Consider the following 24507-nt stretch of genomic DNA (forward strand, 5'->3'; position numbering starts at 1 on the left):
CTTCAGATGGAACATATACCCTTTAGATGGAACATATACCCTTCAGACAGAACATATACCCTTCAAATGGAACACGTATCCTTCAGATGGAACATATACCCTCCAGTTTGCTCTGTCCTTCACCATTCCCAATTGCGGCCCTCATATTAACTCTAGCCTGTTTCATTCATTTCTATTACCTGCCTGGTAATCTTTACAGTCTTTCTTATTTAAATGTTAATATTTCAGTTATGGTTTTTTGCATCTACTTTTTCCCCCCCCACTTAGGTCTTGCTGGAAATGGAGTGTTAACTGACCAACAATAATCTGGGCTAGGTTAAACTAACTCTGTTTTAAGGACACCATTAAATACAGCTAACAAGTGTAGCTATGTAATGCTAGGTACAGAAGACAGAAAGACAGCTAGGTAAACAGACGGCACATCACCAGGTAATCAGATGGAAAATCATCTCCTTGGTCAAGGCTTGAAGTTTAGGAGGCTAAGAGTTAGATTAAAGCACAGTGACAGACTCTAGCAAGTATGCAATGTCGAAAAGACTGTTTGCCGTGCATTGGACTTTTGAGCAATAGTCACATATACAGATAACACCATTAGAAATGTCAACATCTAATAGAAAATTGTCCACGTGTAATTTCATAGTGTGTGAATCGATGAATGAAACTTCTTATCTCTGTTCTCACTATATTAAGAATCAGGGAAGGGAAATCCCTTTTCTCCCATTCTCTACGTGGATCCTACTTCTGGTCCAGGTAGTGTTGGAAGACACCAGAGCCATTTGAGGTATCTGGGAAAATAGATTTGTAATTGTGAAGCGTGATGACAGTTCCCCTTACAGTAAACTGGGAAATGATGAGCGTTAGCCTATGAAATTTTCCCAAAACTGAACTGTGGCCATGAGCTGCCTTCTTGCCTCTCCCTCTGATAAACAGAATATATCAAAGAAAAAATATTTATCTAAATACACACACACACATGTTTTTTAGATTCCCAATAGGAATACTATCATGCATATGTATGCTCAATGAGATTACAATGAGCAAACTTCCCAGGGCAGATAGACCTGTTTCCTCACCTCTAACATGAGTTTATGTGACTAGTCCTGGAAGTCATCGACTTTCAGACAAGGAAGGAGTCGAAACAGCATCTACTTCAAACTTCTCTTTAATAGTGGTGGTGGTGGTGTTAATAATATTATTATTATAAGAAATTCCAACACCACTAAAGACTAGATGATCTACTAATGGTCATTTATCTGGTTAATGTCAGATCCAAGACCAGAACTCGGGTCTCTCGACCTGAGTCCAGCACATGTCTTGCTATTTATGATCTTGATTCTTGGATGGAATATTGCTCCTCATTTTCTCCTCCTCCTCCCACTGTTGATGTTATTATTGCTATTTTTATTTTTATTTTTTTAGGGAGATTAGCCCTGAGCTAACATCTGCTGCCAACCCTCCTCATTTTTGCTGAGGAAGACTGGCCCTGAGCTAACATCTGTGCCCATCTTCCTCTGCTTTATATGTGGGACGCCTACCACAGCATGGCTTTCCAAGCAGTGCCATGTCCACACCAGGGATATGAACCGGTGAACTCAGGCCGCCGAAGTGGAACGTGTGAACTGAACTGCTGTGCCACCAGGCCAGCCCCATATTATTGCTATTTGTAAAGCTTGGTTTTTGTTTCTTTAAGAAATCTTTTCAGCTTGGTGCTTACTGACCAAGAGGAGGAACGTCTGTGACATCGTTCTCTAGATCAGTCCTGTATGAGCATCATTGCAGAGTAGACCTAAATTTACTTTCTTTACATGTAAAAAGTCTTGAAAAATAAACAAATGCAATTTTGTTTGTAGAATTTTATTTTTTAAAGAAGTTATGTTTTAGAATATCTTCTCCTCCTGCCTAATGTGAATACTACCTGAGAGATTTGTTTTTTTATAACTTTGGTGAAATTTAAAGTAAAATTTATAGATATAAGTAGACTTTCAATAGAAATACTACTGGTTTGCTCACAGGACTTATAGATGATATAAAACTGCATATTGTTAGTAAAATTTCCTAGGCAAATATAGACTTGAACAGACTGAAGCTGTGATAAAATTTGAGAAATACTAGGAAATTTGTATTTCTTTTAGAATTTTTTCTTGACCAAGGTGTAATTTATTTTCTTTAGCCACTCACTAAGAAGATCTTTTAAATCCCCTAAACTGCCATATATTAAATTTAAAACATTTTTTATGGTGGCCTTATTATTAATTTTTTTCCTCTTTTTTTTTTTTTTTTTTTGCTGAGGAAGATTCACCCTGAGCTAACATCTGTTGCCAATCTTCCTCTTTTTACTTGAGGAAGACTGGCCCTGAGCTAACATCTGTGCCCATCTTCCTCTATTCTGTATGTGAGTCACCACCACAGCATGGCTGACGAGTGGCGTAGGTTGACGCCCAGGAACCAAACACAGGCCGCCAGGGCAGAGTGCGCCAAACTTAACCACTAGGCCACAGGGCCGGCCCTCGTATTGTTAGTTTTTAAGGTGGTAATATTTGACATTTTATTCACGTGTTTGTGTATTCAAAGGTATCTTTAATCTCCCATCATCTTCCAGGCACTGTGAGCAGCTTTAAGGGCTCGTGTGGTCTCTGCCCTCACACAGTTGCCAGTTTGAGAGATAGCTCTTGTGTTATTCTTGGAAATAGATGCTACAAATTCAGAAAATCAAAACTGAAATTGACATAATTTACGTTTGTGTAATCACATCCTCAAGCCAACACTATAATCCAATTAAAAGACAAAATTCTGAATTTTGCAGATTTTGACGGCTGGCATCAGTATATTAATTACCGACTATAGATGTTGTACACTTTGAAAAATTCTCATTTTCCATATTATTTATCTTGAAGAAATATGCTCACAATAATTTATGCAACAGGAGGAATTGCCTGTAAGCAATGAAGTTGCAGTGAGTTATAGCCCTTACACATTAAAATGATCTAAATTTTATCACAAGCCAGCACATTTCCATCACAGCATCACAGCAATCGTTTGCTCTTTATTTTTAAAGGGAGTGCAGTTGTAAGCTTGAGACTGACAGCCTTAAAGACCAGCAATGTTGTTTTTGTTATTTCTTCGTTCAGTAGCTGACATAAGAGCTTTTTCAGTACCTCAGGAGAATTTGCAATAGTATGAAGCTATTTAGTGATTATATTAACACAATGGTATAAAAATCATATCAAAATGTTTTAAGTCACTAAGGTTCTGTGTCAAATTATAATCAGTGAGACTAAAATATTCATTCTACTTTTAATCTTCAGGTTACACAAAATAATTTGTGTTATAGTTTTCCAACCTAATTGAGAAGATGTTGGGCTGACAGTCAGACACTCTGGGCTCTGGCACCTACCTGGAAACCACGTAGCTCTGTGGTTCTGACCAGCTTACTTCATCTCTCTTGTTTCGCTTCATTCATCTGTAAAGTGGGGACCAGACCAGGATAGGCCCTCAGCTCCCTCGAATTCTCAGTCTATGTGGTGTCGCCGTGGATAATGGATGTTATTATTATAATAATAATAAATGTTAGTCCTGGACCCCAAGTCAAAATTTTTAAAAAGCTTCTGTTTTCCTTTATTAATTACCAAATAAAAAGATCTCTGTAAAGACCACCCCACCCCTCCAGTGCTACATCGAGCAGCAGTTACACTGTCTAAAGCCTGAGAATGGGATTCTTAGCTTAGGGATCAGTCATACTTTGGAAGACATTTCATAGAAAATTTTACATAGGTGTTAGGACCCTTTGTATTTTCTCACATCTCTGCTCCCCTTTCCTCCATCCTAATTTCATTTTCTGCTAATAGTGTCATGTTCCTCTTTACCCATTTTTGACGTCTGAGACTTATTCTTGCCTGCTCTCTCTAACCCCTACCCCATTTATTCAATCATCAGATCAGTCCTCCTTTTAGAATATTTTAAGTATCTGGTCCTTCCTTTCTCCTCTGCTCTCACCAATTTAGTTCACTGTTTTCCAAAGTCTGATCCATGGACCACACACATTCCAAATTCCCCAGAGTTCTTACAAGTGGAATCACTTGCAATAACTGTTAAGGTAGATTTCTGGAGGTCCAGACCTTCAGAATCACAATCTCTGAGGACGGGGCCTGGAGACTGGCAGTATTGTCAAGCACCCATTTCAGCATGCCCAAGAACTCCTCTCCTTTTCTCATGCAAACTGAACGTGGGTGAAAGGCTAGCGTGTGCTGGACCAGTTTGGACTGCTGCCTCCTGCTCTGCCCAGACTGCAGTGCCTTGCTTGGGGAATAGAGCATGACATGACCCCTCTTCTCTACCATCGACGTTTCTGTCAAAACTCAGAGGCAGTAGGGAAAGTCGTGTTTAACATCCCATTACACTTAATTTAATTCATTTTGTCTTACCTTTGTAAGGTTTCTAAATATTAATGAATACATGATTAGTTAATTTAGGCATGATTAGCTTCATCACATTTTAGTGTTTCTTTCTTATTCAGACTTACCTCAGAAAATCTGATATTCCTTAATAAAATTCTCTGGTCTTTTCGAAACAGGTGCCTGAGGTTCCTAATTTTTCCATGGCATCTTTTCCATCCCATCCTCTTCATACTTATACTTAATTATGTCCCTTTCTTTCTGTCTTGCAGAGGATCTTTCTGGGGAGAGAAATTTCTGTAATATTCTTATTGATCCTATTTATTCTCTAAAACTCTTAATCACGTTGCCGTTGGTAGCACGCACACACACCACACCACTTTGGGTACCAAAGAAACTGGTTGTCTTAGGGAAGGCTTTCGCTACTGAGGAAGCGGTGATGATGGTAGCATCCTTGGTGGAGGCTGGGCAGTCGTCCTTCTAGGCTATGTGGAAAATGATCATTTTATGTGAAACCTACACGATGTTTCAGGCTAGAGAAAAGTTGTCAATCATTAAATTACATTTTTTGTTACAGAGATAAAGGAAATGATGCTCAGAAGTGGGTGTTTGGAACTGACGGCTGCATTTATTCTAAGGTAAGGACTTTATAAGCACTAGCTTTTATTCCTACATTTTTTGGTTCCCAGATACTTATAAAATATACTATTGTTGAGAGCGAGAAATCATTTTTCTGCACAAATGATTTCACTCTGTGCCCAGAAGTTTAGAATTTAACTTGTCAATGCTTTCCTTTGAGATTTTATTTTACTTTAAAACACAAATTTTCCAAAGCCAAAAATAATTTTCTCCATTCATTATTATGATACAACCCAGCATTTCAGGACATCAGTTTTCTTTCTTTCCTTTTTTTTTTTTTTTTGAGGAAGATTAGCCCCGAGCTAACATCCGTGCCCATCTTCCTCTACTTTATATGTGAGATGCCTGCCACAGCTTGCCTTGATAAGCCATTTGTAGGTCCACGCCTGGGATCTGAACCGGTGAACCCCGGGCCGCCAAAGCAAAGCATGTGAATTTAACTGCTATGCCACTGGACTGGCCCCCTTTTCTTTCTTTTTTTAAAAAATTTAATTTAATTTACTTGTTTTATTGAGATATCATTGACATATAACGTTGTGTAAGTTGAAGGCACATAGAATGTGATTTGATACATTCATTTATTGCAATGTGATTACCAGCACAGCGTTAGCTAACACCTCTATCGTATCACATAATCACCATTCCTTTTTTGCGGTGAGAATAATTAAGATCTAGTCACTTAGCAATTTTGAAGTTTGTAATACAGTTTTGTTGACTGTAATCACCATGCTGTGCATTAGAGCTCCAGAACTTGTTGACGTACTAGTTTTCAGATTTGTACCCTTAGACAACATCTCCCATATGCACACACACAGTGGAACATTGTATCACGTCTTCTTTGTCCATTCCTCCATCGGTGGACACACCTGGGTTGTCTCCACATCTTGGCTACTGTGGGTGTTGCTGCACTGACCGTGGGAGCACAGATGTCTCCTCAGTACCTGCGTTAGTCTTCTTAGGAGATTGTCACCTTGGAAAACTGATGGTCTCTACTAAAATTGAACATGTCTATATAGCCCAGTGACTCCCCTACTACGCGTCTGGAAGAGAAGATACTTGCTGAGTGTTAGCAGCATAACAGCACTATTTGTAGTTGCCTCAGTGTGGAGGTTACTCAGGTCTCGTCAGCAGTAGATGGGCACATAGATTATGGGGTATACACTCAATGGAATACTGTCCAACAGAGTGGGGAAACTGCAAAGTGCCAGAGACTAAATATTCTGGGCTTTGTGAGCCATATGATCTGTATCCTGACTTCTCAACCCTGCCTTAGTTGCAATATGTAATGACAATATGTAATTGAATGGTGTGGCTGTTTCAATAAACTTTATTTTAAGAAAAGCAGTAGCGAGTGGTTGGCCAGATTCGGCACATGGTGGTATCGCAGTGCCAATAAACAAACCACGGTTGCACATCTCAACGTGTGCAGATCTCACAAACATAATAGTGAACAGAGACCTCAGAGGCAGGAGAATGCACACTGGATTTAGGGTCTGGGGCCAGGCTAACGACAGACCGGTTGCGTGGCCATCAGGGCAGTGGCTACAGCTGACGGGGCCCTGTGACTGCACGGGGCTGTGAGGAGCCCTTCAGGGGTGCGTACTGCTCCCTTCTTGACCCGGGGCTGGCTGGATGGTGCTCACTGTGTGGAGATGGGTTGGATCGTACACTTGTGGTTCATGCACTCTTCTGTATGAGTATTGTGTTCATGTAAAAAGTAAACTTCAATAAAATGAGGAGATTAGCCTTGAGTTCTCAAGATTTCCTTCCTGTTCTGTGATTCCTTGTCTAGAGGGAAGGTTAATCAACATCAGTATTTCAGAAAGACAAAAATTTGATTCATCACATGATGTCTGTTAGTGTTCGCCTCAGAATGCCACCATCATGGTCTCAGAAATGCTAAGTCAGATGAATGAGACTGGAGACACAGTGTGTTATTTCCCACACCTGCTGTGACAATAAATGGGGTGGCTTGAAACATCAGCACTTTATTCTCTCCCGGCACTGGGGGCTGGGAGGTTGGAATCAAGGTGCCAGCAGCGCTCTGCCCCATCTGGATCCCGGGGGAGGATGCGCCCTTGCCTCTTCCTTCTCTGCTAGTCTCGGGCGTTCCTTGGCTTGTGGCAGCATCGCTGCAGTCTCTGGCTCCATCTGTACACGGCTGTCTCCCTCTGAGTCTGAGGCTTCGCCAGACGTTCTCCTCTCGGTACGTCTGTGTCCATGTTTCCCTCTTCTTATAGGGACACCAGTCATGTTGGATCGGGGCCCACCCTAAGGAGCGATTGTTAATTTGATTACGTCTACAGAGACCTTATTTCCACATAAGGTCATATTCGCAGGTACCAGGGCTTAGGACTTCGACATCCCTTTCTGGGGACACAATTCAATCTAAAGCACATAGCGTGTGAGTTTCCAGTTTATTCCCTCGGTTCCAGATCTGCCATTCATTGCTTAGCCCTGCCTTGGGTGGCTGTACAGTGGGGCACTGCCAGTAGGGCGCATTCTTGTGCATCTTTCCTAGAGCATATTCCTCTTTGGGTGGCTTTTTAGTGGTGTCACTGACCAGGTTCCTCTCTGTGGACGGCTTCCCGCGGTGCTCCAAAGGCACATTTGTGGTGAGTCCTTTTAGGGCCCTGCCTCAGGGCCTTCTTTGACTTCCGGTGAGCCAGGGCTGTGCCTCTTAGAGTCTGGATCTCAGCCTTGGGTCAGGCCTTTGCCCTGGGCGTTGCCTCTCAGGCCGAGGAGGAGCGTCTGTTCCCTGTAGCTGCTAGTCCTTCGTTCCTTGGTGTTCTCGCTAACTCTTACTGGCCCATTTCCTGCCACTCTAGTCATCTGTCACCAGCTGCTTACGCTAAACTTTTCCTGTTCAAAGTACTATGCGGTTTCTCGCTGACTAGTAAACGTGGTACCTTGATGTCTCTAGTGTTCTAGAATTACATAGTTGAGCTGTTATTCCATGACAACCTGCACCATTGTAGCTATTTAGAGAGTTTGATACAATTTCAAATTTAAAATTAACATATTAGCATTTCCCTAGTCCGTATTTTTTGGCACACTGGCTAAAATTCGACCCCATTCACTAACTCAACTAGGAAAACACTTTTAGCTCTGTTGCTAAGCAGGAAATTTGACATAGCCATCAAATGTCAAAGCATTTAAAAAATTACCTTTATCCAACTTCATTCTGAAATTCTCCCCAGCTTCCCCTCTGCCGTGTTTGACTCCACTGCATTCCTGAGCCAGGGCGAGGCTCTGGGTTGGTGGAACGGGAGTCACAGAAAGACCATAGCTTGTACATCTTGGTAAAAATAAAAAGTGGAATTTTGAGACTGTATCAAAATATCCCTCCAGCTTTTTGGCCTGTGCCTGCACATGGGGACTTCACCCGAGACATATCTGAGCAGAGCTGACTCCTGTCACACAAGAACGTAATTCTGTCTTATATAAGTACCACCCTTCACACCAGCAGAACTGGAAGAACAGAGCTGAGGTTTAAGTGTATTTTCTTCTTTTCTCTCCCCAAATTCAGGTACCTAAAAACCCACTTCTACTCTGCTCTCCTTTTTCTCACAATTCATAATTTTCTAATTATTCCCAACAGTACTATTATTGATAGCTAGCAAGTAATGCATACTTTTGCGTTTCAAATACAAATCATTTTTAAGAGGATTTTGATTCTAAAAATTTTAATGTTCCATTCCCAAACACAGTCGCTGATTTTTTTTACTACAATTATTCTATATTCACAGAGCAGAACTCTTTATTAATGAAGCTTTTCATTATTTTAGGGGTTTAGAAATTTTGATTAGATCTAAATTTAGTCATATCCAAAACTATATCCATCTAGTTAAGGCTAAAATGAAGGATGATTTGATAATTATTTGCAGCTGGATCACAAATGGAACTCATTCCATTCATTAAAAAAAGAAAAGAATTCCGGCTTTAGGATGCTAATAACTCATCTTGGCTCCACCACTTATTTGCCGTGTGGCCTTAGGCAGGTCCTTGAACCTTTCCAAGTTTTGCATTCTTTGTCTGTAAAATGGAGCTATTGATGCTCGCACTTTAAGTATTTGGCACAGATTCTGCCTATCAGTAGATTCTGGCATATCAATTATGGCTAATTGATAATTTGTAGATGGTAATGATATTAATAATGAACAAATTTAAATACAATATTGCATTTTGTTATATTGTTTTTACTTGGATAAGATTTTTTCTTTTGTTTTATTTTTAGAGTTAACCATTCCTCTATTCATTTGCAAAAGGATAAATAAAGTTGGATTATTGCTTTATACAAGCCACCAGTTTCAGCTAAATTAAAGATTTAAACTTAAACAGGAGCCATAAAATATCCAGAAGAAAGTAGGGATCAAGGCATCTCCCGAGAGCAGTGGTCCCATCTTCACGAGCATGCGAGCAAAGATAGAATACATAAAGGAAAAGACTAATGTATATAAGTGTATAAAACCATAACAACTCCTAAATCTGAAGTAGCTCAAGCAAAAGTGAGTAGGGAAGTATGACAAATAGGGGGTCTTTGAGATGTAAATATCAGTGAGAGGGCAAACACACAATTTGCAATGAGCGTGATAGGGCAATAGAGAAGGGCAAGTCCTTCCATAGAAAAATGGGCAAAGGACTTGAAAAGGAAAGAGATGATGGAAGAGAAAGGAAAAGAGCCACCAAGAAAGAGCTCAGCTTCCCTGGAAGTTAGATAGATGTGGGACAATGAGGTAGTCTTTGCTCCCTATTCAATGTGGGAGATGTAAAACTAGGAATAGCCAATGCTGTGGAAGATGTGAGGAAACAAACATGCCTATTCCCTTCTTGCGTGTTTGTGTTAGTTATCCATTGCTGTGTAACGAGTCACCCCAAACGCAGTGACTCAAAACAACAGACACGTGCTGCCGCGAAGGTTCTGTGGGCCGGGAGTTGGAGCGGGTGGTGGGGCGGCTCTGACTCAGGGCCTCTCGTGAGGCCATAGTCACCTGAGGCCTGAGGAGGCTGAGATCTGCTCCAGGCACACTTACGTTGCTGTTGTCTGGAGGCTTCAGGGCTCTGGCACGTGGGCTTCTCTCTGGTGCTGCTCACAACATGAGCTCGTGCCCCGAGAGGGCAGGAGAGGGAAGAAACAGAGTGCAAGCTGCAGTCTCTCATCTCCTAGCCTCAGAAGTGATGTGACACCACTTCCCCCACATGGGCCAATCCTGGGGTAGTGTGGGAGGGGCTACCCAAGGGAAGGGGTACCAGGAGTCAGGGAACACGGGGACTATGGAGGGTTACAATATTTCTGAGGGTCAGTTTGGCAATACTTGTCAAAATTTGTAAAGAATACATATTCCCTTTGACTCAGAAATCCCACCTACAGCAGCTTGCCCCAAGGAATTAATCAAGAGTACGCACTATAACACAGCTTAAGGATGTTCATTAAAGCATTGTTTATAATAGTGAAAACTGAAAACAGGTTAAGCAGTCAACAGTGAGCTTGTATAAATATATTATGGTATGTCTTTATTATGGATACTATATAGTGGCATTACAAATAATCTAGAATAAGTTATGATGACAAAGGAAAATGCTAATGTTATGATTTGAGAAAAATCAGATAAGAAAACAATATTATTTATTTATTTGTATTGTATTAAAGGGGTGTGTGTGTGTGTGTAGAAACAAAACTGGAAGTTTATACATAAAATGTGTGGTAGGAGGCTGGATAATAATTTTTTTTTTTTTGAGGAAGATTAGCCCTGAGCTAACATCTGCTGCCAATCCTCCTCTTTGTGCTGATGAAGACTGGCCCTGGGCTAACATCCGCGCCCATCTTAGTCTATGTTATAAGTGGGACGCCTGCCACAGCATGGCTTAATGAGCGGTGCCATATATCTGTACCCGGGATCCAAACCAGTGAACCCCGGGCCGCTGAAGTGGGACGTGCGAACTTAACTGCTGCTCCACCGGGCCAGCCTTGGATAATAATTTTTTTGAGTTCTCCTATGTTTTCTATAAATGTGTGTTTATAATCAGGGAAAAAAAGAAACACTTTTCAAAAATATGCCTGATCATGTACTGACCAAGAGGAGAGGGTCTGTAGAGTTTAGAACATTCCGGGTGAGATTCTGCTGACCTGCCTGCCTTACCTCCCACGAGGACTTAAGATCCCTGTGGAGCCCCAAGTTAGATCGGATATGGGGCCTTTCTGGTGTCCGTGGAGGGAAGATCGTGGGAGCGATGAAGATGCTTCCCCAGCTCTGTTAGGTTGAAAATAATCTCATAAATGGATGGGATCCTTTGTAGCAAGCAGAGAGTTGCCACTGTGTCCTGAGCGTGAATTTGGTCAGCGTGAAATTCTGAGCAAGGTCTTACTCAACTTTCAGTAGAAAACTTCTCCCTCAGGAAGTGGAACTTACAGTCTCAAAGCTGGTAACTAGCGCAGCTGGAATTTGAAACCAGGATGGGGCTGTAGGATGTTCATCCGTAGGCACTGGGTGTACTGTTTTTGAAGTGGAAATGTTGTGATCAAAGATGTCCTTTATTAAAATTTGTCTTCCGTGAGTAAAAAGTGGATTAGAATGAGAAGAATGCAATGAAGCCCAAAGGGCAGATGGACTTGGAAAATACTGAGGGTTAAGACAGTAGAGGTCAGTTTAGGGCGATGTGCAGATGCACTAGAAGCGAGGAAAAGTCAAGAGATTAGGCTGTTGATGCCCTGGAAAAGATTAGAGTTCCAGTTTTGGAGGAGAGAATTACTGACACTGGTGGTTTGCTGATTGAGCTGTTAGGTGTCTGGTTAGGGATCAAGATAATTTGGACTTGGAGTAGAGAATACTACAGAACTATGTTATCAGAACGTTGGCGTGGCCACCAGCTGAGGAAGGAATGGTTTAGAATGACTCCAAAGGGGACACACCAGGACAGTTCGTGAGCGTCTCCAGATGCCTGGTCCAGGATGGATAATAGCACTTGCCACTCTGTTATTTACCACGTTTGCTAGACTGTCAGCTCCAGGTAGCAAAGGCCATGCCTTTTTCTCTTTTGGTCCTTGCCTTTGCTATGTCTATGAGAATGTCCAGACACACCATGGCTCTACCTTTAGTCACTTCCTCATCCATCTCATTGGATATATATTGAAGTTTTTTATGTTCCAGGTAGGCCTGCTTTCCAGTAAGAGGGAACTATACCTCAGTAATAAGCTCATATAAGGATCTTTACTGCAGGCCGGCCCCACGGCTGAATGGTTAAGTTGGTGCTCTCTGCTTTGGTGGCCTGGGGTTTGCTGGTTTGGATCCTGGGCACGGACCTATGCACTGCTCATCAAGCCATGCTCTGGTGACATCCCACATAGAAGAAGTAGAATGATGAACGACTAGGATATACAACTATGTACTGGGGCTTTGGGGAGAAAAAAAATGGGGAACATTGGCAACAGCTGTTAGCTCAGGGCCAATCTTCCTCACCAAAAAGTATAAAAAAACAAGGTCTTTACCTCTATTAGAGGATTTGAAACATGAAGCTAGCATCAGAATATGAGGGGGTTATGATGACCAGAATCAGAACCAGCCAGTTTGCATTTACTGTCTACTGTTATTTTACATTTTATAAATTGATTCTTCTAATGCTTGGATATTTTAGAACAAATTTAATATCTCATTTCTCATGTTTCCTCTCATATTGAAAATATAGTGATCTTTGTTGCTGAATTTTGGCTTTGATGTTTTGCTTTGGAACAAATGTAAAATAATGTATTTCCCTATTGCCCATCATATTCACTTCAGCTGAGTGGTCTTGAACATATTTAAGACAAAAGAACTGACATAAGAAAAAATAACATAATGCTATAGATGTGACATAAGCTTCAAGGTAAAATGAAAATCCTAATTTTTTTTAGATTAAACTTTTTTTTGTGAATGTTTTGGGTTAGCTTAGTGATTCAAAAATCTCTTTCCAAGATTACCTGAGTGGTACATACAGTAAAGACACTATTTTTAATTGGGTCTTTAAAAGATATTTATTTTTTATAAAAGTTATATTTGCACATGATAAAAATTAATATTTTAATAAATATGCTAATGAGAAGTCTCTTCTTCTCAAACTTCAATTCAATTTCCCGTAGTTATTAACAGCAGGTTTTGTATATATTCTCAGGAATTATGCATATGTTTGCTGTACAGTAAGATTTCCATTTAAATAATAAAAGTAGTATATATTAGTTGTGAAAAAACCCTCCAATAATTCAGAACTGATAAGCAAAAGTCTCTCTCAAACTTATTCCTCAAAGATTGTCACTTATAGTAGATCATTTCTGATTAATTATATAGATTATGTATGATAATATATACCAAGTCTAATTATATATGTGTATATGGATATGTGTAGAAATAAGTTATATATATATAACTTTGTGACCTACCTTTTTCCACTCAATAACGTGTTGTGGCCGTCCCTCCGTATTGACATCCATATGTGCTCTAGCTTTTCAAACTTCCCCGAGGATGCACAGTCAGACAGTTGGGAGCCCTGCTGCAATGAGCATCTTTGTCTGTCTGTGGATGCTTGTTAAGTCAAAGGGAAAGCATGTTTAAAATTTTGATAGTCATTCATTTGATTAACTCAACAAAAATTTCTATTTACCATGCTTTCAATTTGTATCTTTTATCTTTCTTCCTGACTTTTTCTGAATCCCCTTCCTCTGTTTTTTCCTCTGCTGGTTCAAAGGCTATGTTGGGGCCAGCCCGGTGGCACAGCGGTTAGTTCACACATTCCACTTTGGCAGCCCAGGTTCGCTGGTTCGGATCCCTGGTGTGGACCTACGCACCACTTATTGAGCCATGCTGTGGCAGGTGTCCTGCATATAAAGTAGAGGAAGATGGGCACAGATGTTAGCTCAGGACCAGGCTTCCTCAGCAAAAAGCCAAGGATTGGCCATGGATGTTAGCTCAGGGTTAATCTTCCTCAAAAAATAAAAAATCAAAAAAAGCTATACTTTGTACTTTTAGTTTTTTAATTGAATCTCTTACATTTTTAAAAATAGCTTTATTGAAATATAATTCACATACCACACAGTTCTCCCATTTGAAGTGTACCATTCAGTATTTTTCAGGATATTCACAGGGTTGTGCATCCATCACCACAATGTAATTTTAGAACATTTTTGATCTCCCCGAAAGATACCTCGCACCTCACACCCATTCCCACCATTTTCTCTGCCCACCCCCCCAAGCCCTATTTGTCTTTATGGATTTGCCTATGATGGACATTTCCTATAACTGGAAGTATGCAATATGTAGTCTTTTGTCACTGATTTCTTCCACTTAGCATAATGTTGTCCAAGTTCATCCACACTGTAGCCTGCATTAGTAATTTGTTTCTTTTTATTGCCAAATAATATTCCATTGTATGGAAATATCACATTTTATTTATCTACTTATCAGTTGATGGACGTTTGTTTGTTTCCACTCTCTTGGCTACTGTGAATGATACTGCTATGAACATGTGTCTAGAAGTTTGTGGATACATGCTTTCATTTCTCATTGGTCTGTAACTAGGCATGGAATTCCTGGATCATATGATAACTCCATGTGTATAATGCTGAGGACTGGCCAAACTGTTTTCCAACGTGGCCACACCATTTCATATTCTTACCATCAACATATGAGGGTTCTGACGACTCCACATCCTCGTCCACTCTTGTTATTTTCTGTCTATTTTTTTTTTTTTTGAAGATTGGCACCTGGGCTAACAACTGTTGCCAATCTTTTTTTTTTTCTGCTTTATCTCCCCAAACCCCCCCGTACACAGTTGTATATCTTAGTTGCAGGTCCTTCTAGTTGTGGGATGTGGGACGCCGCCTCAATGTGGCCTGACGAGTGGTGCCATGTCCACGCCCAGGATCCGAACCCTGGGCCGCCGCATCGGAGCGTGGGAACTTAACCACTTGGCCATGGAGCCAGCCCCTCTCTGTCTTTTTGATTGCAGCCATCCTAGTGGGTGTGAAGTGATATGTCACTGAGATTTTTATTTGTATCTCCCTAATGACTAGCGATGTTGAACATTTTTTCATGTGTTTGTTTGCCATTTGTATACCTTCTTTGGAGAAATATCTTCTACTCAGATCCTTTGCTCATTTTTTAATTAGATTATTTGTTTTTTTATTATTGAGTTGCAAGAGTTCTTTATATATTCAGGATACACATCCCTTACCAGACATATAATTTACAAATATTTTCTCCCATTCCATGGGTTATCTTTTCATATTCTTGATGACATTATTTGTGGCATAAAAGTTTTAAATTTTGATATGGCACAATTTATCTATTTTTATTTTTTCACTTGTACTTTTGGTGGAGTGCCTTACATTTTTTTTTTAAAGACTGTATTTTTCAGAGCAGTTTTAAGTTCACAGGAAAAATAAGCAAAAAGTACACAGAGTTCCCGTATACCCTTGTGCCCCTGCCCACCTCCCGCACTATCAACATCCCACCCTAGAATAGTGCCTTTGTTACAACTGGTGAATCTACATTGACACCTTATCACCCAAAGTCCGTAGTTCACATTAGGGTTCACTCTCTCTCTTACACATTCTTTGAGTTTGGGCAAATGTACAATGACACGCATCCACCATTATGGTATCAAACAGAATAGTCTGCTGCCCTAAACACCCTCTGTGCTCTGTCTCTTCATCCTTCCCTCCCTCCTAAGCCCTGGCCACCCCTGATCTTTTTTACTGTGTCCAGTTTTGCCTTTTCCAGAAGGTCATGTAGTTGGAATCACGTGCAACATGTGGCCTTTTCAAGTGACGTCTTTCACTTAGTAATATGTGTTTAAGTGTCCAGAGTCCCTTACATGTTTAATGTGCATATTTAGTTATACATTTTCTAGCAAAGTTGAAAGTTATTCAGTGTCTCTTTTTCCAGGACAATATAAGGACTTTGGTGCCCTTTGATTATCCACTAAACACCTCATACTGTTTGTTAGAACTTTAGTTCCACACTTAAAAAAAGGATTATACCATACTCGAGGCCGCATGTCTAGGCTTTATGGACCAGTAAACAAGCTGGACGACACTGAGCAAGTTGCTTGACCTCCCTGTGTCTGTTTCCTCGTCTTTAAAATGGACGCAATAAGAGTACCTGTTTCAAAGGGCTGTTGCGAGGATTAAAATGTCAATATGTAATCATGTGGGAAATTGCTTTGATGCGATGGTAGGCTCTGGTATGCTCCTAGACGGTCTGTCCCAGAGCTCGTGGAACAGCAAGGTACACAGAACAAATTAAAATGCTCAGATCACGACTTTTTAAACCAATTTAAAGCAAAATGTAGGGGAAGAGAGAAGGGCTAGGTTAACACACTGAAGGTGCAAGTGGGTCGCAGGGCCACGTTACCGGAATCTCTGCAGTATCGACACATCTCTGTGTGGCATCATTGTTTCCTGCCAGTGATGTGGTTGCAAGGACCAGAGCTGAAATGTGAGCCAGGGGGCCCTCAGACAAAAGGTGCCCGCAGCAACGACACACACCTGCGCCAGGAGAGAGCTGGTTGGGAGAGCACCAGGCCAGTAGCTGTGCTCCCCAGCCAGCCCGACTGGCAGCCGTGGGTTTTATCCAGCAGAGGCTCCACCGTGAGATCAGCAATGGGTAGCCACTTAAAGATCTCATGATTTCGGCGTGACTCATGTGCTGCATTTCTGTTAGTGTATAAATTATTTATATTTGTTGCTTTGTTTGTTTTTAGTAAATCATGACTGTGAAGTGTCTGCTTTGTCCTCCTACCCCTTTCTATCTATGTTCATAGTCAAATGCTCCACTTACTTTCTGACTGATATTTCTCAGGTTACTAACTGATCCATGCTTCATGCAGCTAAGGGTTTCGTCCATCCCATTTGTTGTCTTGTCTTCTAGAACAGAACTGAATATTTCCAAACAGTACAGCAGCTGCACATTACATGGATGTAATGTGTTTACAATAATACATTTTATATAGCAATAACTAAATAAATGTTAGCTATTATTATTAATATATAAGATGCTTTAATATTTTAATCTTATCTCTCTAAGCGGGAAGATAGCCATCTAGTAAAACTTGATCAGATTAAACAACTAATTAGAAATCTTAATGTTAAAGTTACTTGGCTACATTTTGATCTGAAATTGATAATAAAATGCAAAGTTTATTAGCCAGACCTTTTTACTATTAATCTAGTTTATCCTCCCATCATTCCAGTTGTGTAGAGTTTTGGCTGTTGTTTACAAGGCTGGTGCTACTTTTTTTTTCCCTTTCCTACAGGCTTATCCTCAGTTTGCTCTGACCTACCTAGAGGAGCTAAATGCACAAGTGGATGTGACCCAGATGGAGTCTCACATTCACCATGGCGCCCGGACCACAGCTCATCAGGAACATGGCAGCAGCTTAGCAGAAGAGGTCAGTGAGGCGAGCCAGAGGCAAGACAGAAATAGATCTCCACACGCATTTTGAAAAGAGAAAAATGTTCAAGTTGTTTTTAGGAGGCAAGCATGAATTCACATCTTAATGTTACTCATTGTTTAACATCATGCACATAACATAAATATCCATATGCACATTTATATTTATGTAAACATCTCTATATAAACATTATTTTATTCAATGGATGGTGACATGCTGTCTTTTCTTAAGGCTGCCTTCTTTTGTTCTGGGCACGGACAAATGATTTCTGTGCTGGATGAAGAAAACTAAGGAACTATGAAAAGTGTATTCTTAAATTTTTGGCATGTTATAGTTTAGATATTTTCACTCATTGAAAATTAGCTACATTATTCCTACATTTCATTTATTAGGTTCTGCAAAAAAGTGCTGGCGTCCCTGGTCTGAAGCAACTGCCAGAGCCTGCAGACACCGGTTTAATGCCAGAAGGTTCTCCTGGGGAGACAGGGCGGCTGACAGTGGCAGTGATGAGGAAGCTGGAGGGGAAGCATCCTCAGGCGTCCGCTCAGAGGTAGGGCACTGACGGAATGGAGCTCGATTGCTCAATGACATTCGATGTTTCCCTTCAGTTTCATGTAAGATTGATTTCTGGGAGATTATTGAAATATCTCAAAAGCCCTTTGGCTTTCAAGCACAGTAGTTTTCGGGTCACATTTGATGAAGAGAGGTGACATTTATGTGTATATTGTTAAAGATTGATGTATGGTATTATTTATAAGTATACTTAGGAAGGGCTGCCGTGCTGGGATCTCACTAAAATACTCTGAAATAGCATAACTGAGGCCAGGCAGTCCTGAGCATAAATCCAACTGTGAGAATACCAAGAAGTCTTTCAGGAGGCCCCTGGCACGGACAATCCTGTGTATGTTCCATGAGCAGAATATTTTATTATTTAGACCCAGGGATAAGTGCACAATAGACGGTCTTAAGTAGTGATAATTTAGCACACTGACATACCTTCCATTCCTAGAATAAAACTAACATCCACGATTTTACTAACCTATTGAAGGTCATCCTTGGTTGGAAATGGAAACTACTTCTCTGATCCTCTTTGTAAATTGGAAAACTAAAGTTTATTATAAAGTTTATTATCCTTATTTTGTTGGGTTTGTTGTTGTAAATCAAAAAATGACTTTATAAACTGCAATTTTAATACATAATTGTTTGAAAGTAAGTTTGACTGAAGCACTCTTAAAGGAGTAATACGGTTCTTACCATACTCACCAAAGTTCAGGAGAATTCCTAAGTTTAAATATTCTAACTATAGATAGAAATTCCAAGTGCATGAAAAAAGAAAAAATGGCAACTTTTAATTTATTTAAAAAATTTTTTTCCGGGCTGGCCCCGTGGCTGAGTGGTTAAGTTCGCGCGCTCCGCTGCAGGCGGCCCAGTGTTTCGTTGGTTCGAATCCTGGGCGCGGACATGGCACTGCTCATCAAACCACGCTGAGGCAGCGTCCCACATGCCACAACTAGAAGGACCCACAACGAAGAATATACAACTATGTACCGGGGGGCTTTGGGGAGAAACAGGAAAAAAAAAAAAAAAAATTTTTTTCCAGCTTTATTGAGATATAGTTGACGTATAACATTGTGCAAGTTTAAGGTGTGCAACGTAATTTTTTATTTCAATTAAAAGCTATTTTATATTTTTACATTACATGTTCTTGCCTCAGATTTTGACAGGAGGGGAACATTTTTTTCCTGATAACCAAAGTGACTCTTCAATTTATTATTTCTTTAATGTATTGTTTAAACCCTAAATCCTTTGATTTTGTTGTTTTGAGGAAGAGAGGGCAAAGAGAGACGAGATAAGAAATTGAGTACCTTACTGTACGGGGTGCCCTGCGCCTGCTTTTAGCCGTACATGAGGGTCTCGGCTCTCTGATGCTCCACCACACACCCACCAGGCTGCAGCCTCCAGCCAGGCGACTCTCCCCCCAGGTCACTAGAATATAAGTCCTTGGGGCAGATTTTAAAGTTTTCATGTAAAGCGAGAGCTCAGGGAACACCGGGGCGCTGGGGAGGTCACATACTGTTTTTTGTGCCCAACATTGCCTATCTTGTAGCCATTTCTATTTCTGAGAGCATGCTGGGGGCCCGTCGTTATGCTGAGCTCTGCTCAGTGAGGCAAGGGCTCCTCCTGCTCTCAGGTTTCTGAGCTCTGTGTGGAGGTCCCACGTTTGATGCTGGTGGGTCACTGTGCAGGGACCCCAGTGATAATTCACCTGTGACTCCCTCCCTCCTTCCCCAGCCTGGGAGTATTTGCTCTGAGGGTTGAGGGCGTCGTACTTCAGAAATTTGTCTTCTGTCTCCCTCACAAGGCAAGACAGTCATGATGGAACATTGGGAGAAAGGCATATCGTGTTAGGGAATATGAGGCAAAACCCAGAAAAAACAACAACAAAGCGCTTAATGTCACTTAATGTAACACAATACCTATGTGAGTGTTGGAACTAAATGAGATGTCTTTAAATTTCCAGGAATGTAGTAAACACTCAATAAGTAGTAGCTGTGAAAATGTTCTGAAAACAAGTAGAGATAGGAAAAAGTTTTTAATGGGGGGGTGTATTTAGATTTGTGGTTTTTAGTCAATAGGAATTGACTGGCAAATATATTCAGGATTTTAACTTCATAGAAATTTCCCAGGGGCCTTTCTTAGCCACATTCCCTGGGGCTGTGTCTTGGGCTCCTGCAACTCTTCTGGCTGCCGTCTTTGTTTTCTCTTAAAGCCACAGGGATTTATCTGCATTCTCCTCTCCACCCCCACAATTTACACAATAGATGTAATTTCAGTTTCTCTCCTTCTCTTTCTGTTCCTTAACAAAGTTATTTTGAGTAAAGAGTAAGTACTGAGACAATTACTTTCCTCCCATTTTGGAAGGAATTGTGGGGCAAAATTAGAACATGGTACTGAATTTGGCATGTCGATTATTTAAACCCCGGGTTGCTTTGTGAGGTTACGTGCTTTCCAAATGTAGGAGAGTCAGGGCGTTCTGTTACCCCAGCCTCAGAGACGGCTTTACATTCACATGGTTTTATCAGTGATGATTTTACAAAATAAAGAATAACGTGAAATGATTTCAGTTGTGAAAACTAGAAAAAGAAATAGACTTACAGAACATCAGGGAATCAAGAATGAGCAAATAATCTGAAGAAAGAATGTATAGTTGAAAAGAATAAGAAGACACAGAGATATAATGTGTGTACGTTCTTAGAAGTAGCCAAGGAAGGAGAGAAGAAACAAGTAGCCGAATCTGGGGACAGGCAGACTGGTAGTTAGCGGCAGGCAACATGTGAAAATGAAAGCTCTCATTCGGCTGTTCATAACATGTGCTGGCTTTGCGTAAGTGCTGTATGTGCGTTGTTTCCCGGGAACCTGTGAGGTGGGTACCACTGAGGTGTTCATCTCTGTTTTACTGATGAGGAAGGTGAGGCGCAGAGAGATTAAGTTACTGGGCTAAGGCCTTCCCGCTAGTAATTTAAGGCAGGGCTGTGTGAGCCCGAAGTCTTCCTCTCAGCCTCTGTGCTGCTCTGCCGACCACTTGACTTCTTGTCTTCGTGTTCTCCAAATCTTCAGCCTTTCCAATGGGGCCTTATTTTGAGTGGATATCTCAGAAGGGCGACTTTAAATAAGGTGGAGCAGTTTAGAAAGGGAATAATAAGAGAATATTAATATTCACAGGCTTCAGTGAAGACTAAATAAGAGGTGGAAAATGTTAAGGGAGACTACAAATCCCTGATTTCTTGTTGAATCCAACAGTCTCGATTTACTGATTTACAGACACTTGCACTTGAATGGAGTAGAGATTTTTAAAAACCCCTTTGTCATGATTAACCAATGTGTTTCACACCTCGGATGGCGGTTCAGTTCAGCTCTGTATGTCCTACATTTGAGACAGGTAGCTAATAGCTGTCGTTTTTTAGAATACTTACTATGTGCCAACTGCTCCTCTGAGTACTTACTTATCCTGTAACTACGCGATAGATTGGTTTACTTATTGTCATAATAACCTGATGGTGAGGTACTCTGATAATCCACGAAGATACAGCAACGGGGCTCAGAGAGGTGTTGTTGTTGTCCAATCACACAGCTGGTTGACGGGGGACATAGGGTTCGAACCTGCATCTATTTGGTCTGTGATTGTGCTCTTACTCTCTGCTTTATTCCTCATGCCTGGTTGTTTTTATTCTACTGATTTCGTAACAGAATGTCATCGTATTGAGCAGCCGTATGAAGTCATTACTAAAATCTTGTGTGTATTACTTCATAAAAGCTTTGATTAGACTGCTGCCATTTTGATTGGTGTATTATTTTATCCTTAAAAATTATATCGTTAAAAAAAAACTGCAACAGTCACCACAAACTGGGCTCTCCTATCTACAGAATCATGTCATTTAATTTCGAACTCAAAGCCTTGTGGAAAGCAATCTGATTGTTGATCCTTTTTTTTTTTTGGTAATGTGGAAAAATGCTTTTTCCCACTGAAGAAAAAGGAAAATCTCTTACTGTGTAAGGTCTTTAATGCCAGATTCTTAGTTCATGATGGGTTATATCTTTCTGTTTGCTTTAGCCACACTTAAAGTGGTCTTGCTTCCTCTATCAGTGATAGAGAAATGTGGTTCTCTTCTTGCATGGATAAAGTAAGTTGTGTGTACATTTAATTCTAAATTCAGTCCAAAATAAAATAAATGCCATATTCAGGCACCGTTAAGTGTCTGGAATGTGTTTGTTTATGTTCGTCTGTCCGACGGAGCCCTCACCCTTATTTAGATTGAATGGGGGTGGGGAAGGACTGGGAGGCCGACAAAGCACACTGACCCAGCTTGTCACACAGTGACCTGTGAGAAGGAAATAATGAACTGTGAGTAGCTGTCATCCTAACCGGTTCTGACAGTTTGCCTTTGGGTACATCTGTGTTAGTCGCGCTGGAAAGGCCTTTGTTCTTTTCCCACTAGTGACTCGCAGCGCTGAGGGGTTTGCCCGCCGCCGTTCTCCTACCGGCACTTCCTTCCCAGGGAAGCGAGCAGCTGCTGCCCACCGCGCTGACATTTCTCTCCGTGACTCAACCTGGCATGGACTTCACTCTTTCAGAAGAGAACATTTAAAAGTCCTTTGCTTCCTTTCATTTCCGATGTACTTTAATGTCTCATGGGTTTTGATACTAATAAAATAGCAAGTTATGAAATATGTTTAGCATTATCCTAATTTTGTATAGATGAAGGTAAAGATAGATAGATAGCTGACCAGATGGGTAGGCAACTCGAAGGAAATATATCAAAATATTGACAGTTGTTACTGAGTTTAAAATTTTTATCTGTGGTTTATTTTCCAAATTTTGATAATTGAATATTATACTCACAATAGGACAAAAATCAACATAAGTTATGAAAAGCATTTTTAATGTAGTTACTTGAAACATGCTTTATTAGCAGGACTATTTGGGCTAAAATAGATAAGGATACGCTATATTTTGGTTCACATTTTCCACTGCTACTTTTTAAATAAATTTCTATCTAATAATTTAAACTTTAAAATATTGCAATATTTGCATTTTAAAGTTAATCTAGTGCATAAAATTGTTATAATCATTAGGAGATGTAATTTGGTAAGAAACAGGTGTCTCTGTCGCCTGGTTTCCTGAAGTGTCACTATTTCAGGCATCAAGAAAGCAGAACGTTCTGAATAATGTGCATCGTATCCTAAGAGAATTGTTCAAATTAAAACCAAGACTTGATTTATAAAATACAATTCCTGAATCAATTTTAAAGCTTATTTACGTTTTTACAATTGCCATAAAATCAGTCCTTCTACTGTAATGAAGTCTGGCTGCAGTCGGCATGAAGTGAACGCTGAACATTTGGTACTCACTTTATTGGATTTTCCCTTCCAAGAGGATAGAATCCAAACTCTACTGCCCTGGTCAGTTTTCATAAGGCCTTTTCCCCTGACAGAATAGAAGAAATGAAGCTTGAAAACAAGCATGAAGTGACATACTTTTTTCTGCATTCAAGGTTTTTCTCTCTTAGTAACAGGTTTGAGATGCACTGGCTAACAGAACTGTTGTAGTCTCCTGCTTTTCAAAGAAAGGCCAGTTAATAGGAATGAGAACTACTGTAAGCAGACAAATGATGACCATGTCCATAGAATTATAAATTGTAGAAAAACACATATTAAGAATTGGAAGAGTTGTGTTTTGATTTTCTTGAGTATTCAATGGCATATGATTTATTACTCTATTAAATCATGTATGTAATTTTGCATGTAGTTGATGGCAGTCTGTAACCGTCTTATTTGATTAGAACATTCTTGTCATTTTGCTCATCAAATATCAACACAATTCTTGTAGAGACAGTGAATGCATGGGTCAGTTTTGATAAGAGTCAGACTGTCTTTTTAGGGAAAGTGGACTGTTAAATTGACACACGCAAATCCTTATTTCTAGGACTCTTATCAATGAAGGCAAATGTTAATATAATAATTGCTTTTGATATTTGTTAAATCCAATTATACTTCCTAGGAGTAAAGTCTCGTATTAGGTTTCATTAGTGTTCCTAGCTGTGGCCAGGCTCAGCTCCAAGCATTAGCCTCTGGCCCTTTTATACTGTATACAAGAGTATGCCGTTGGGTGTAAGGACATGAAGTTATTGTGTGTTCCAGAGATGCAGAGATATGCTTATAATTCTTCTTTTTAATTTGAAAAGTCAAATTTCCTGATACTGGCTGATACTGTTTCCTGTTGGCATTTTGGTATATTTTTAAATTAATTCCAATATATTCTCTGTAAGTTAAAATAAAATGAATAAATAATCTAATTGCACTTGCTTCTTTGAAACAAAGTCAAAATTAAGCATTCCAAAGAATTGGGTTTATATCCATAAATGTACATTAATTCAGAAATTATCAAAGGCTTTAAAGTAGGCATTTTTTGATTAATTTTTTTTCTCACTTATACCATGAGGTACCCAAACCTTCAATTATGCTGCTTACTTTCTATTTTTTAAAGGGTACTATTTAT

At 40.2% G+C, this 24507-nt stretch overlaps 1 protein-coding gene across 3 annotated transcripts in view; it reads left to right on the top strand.

Annotated features, from left to right (window-relative positions):
* Positions 1–24507, top strand: part of DCDC1 (doublecortin domain containing 1) — a 427916-nt gene that overhangs the window by 246642 nt on the left and 156767 nt on the right. For all 3 annotated transcript variants that reach the window (XM_046637833.1, XM_046637832.1, XM_046637834.1), the window contains 3 exons: positions 4969–5029; positions 17313–17447; positions 17843–18000. In XM_046637833.1, coding sequence (XP_046493789.1) covers positions 4969–5029; positions 17313–17447; positions 17843–18000 — 354 coding nt within the window. The remainder of the gene's footprint in view (positions 1–4968; positions 5030–17312; positions 17448–17842; positions 18001–24507) is intronic.

This window comes from Equus quagga, chromosome 14 (assembly GCF_021613505.1).
Source record: "Equus quagga isolate Etosha38 chromosome 14, UCLA_HA_Equagga_1.0, whole genome shotgun sequence".
Classification (NCBI taxonomy): Eukaryota; Metazoa; Chordata; class Mammalia; order Perissodactyla; family Equidae; genus Equus; species Equus quagga.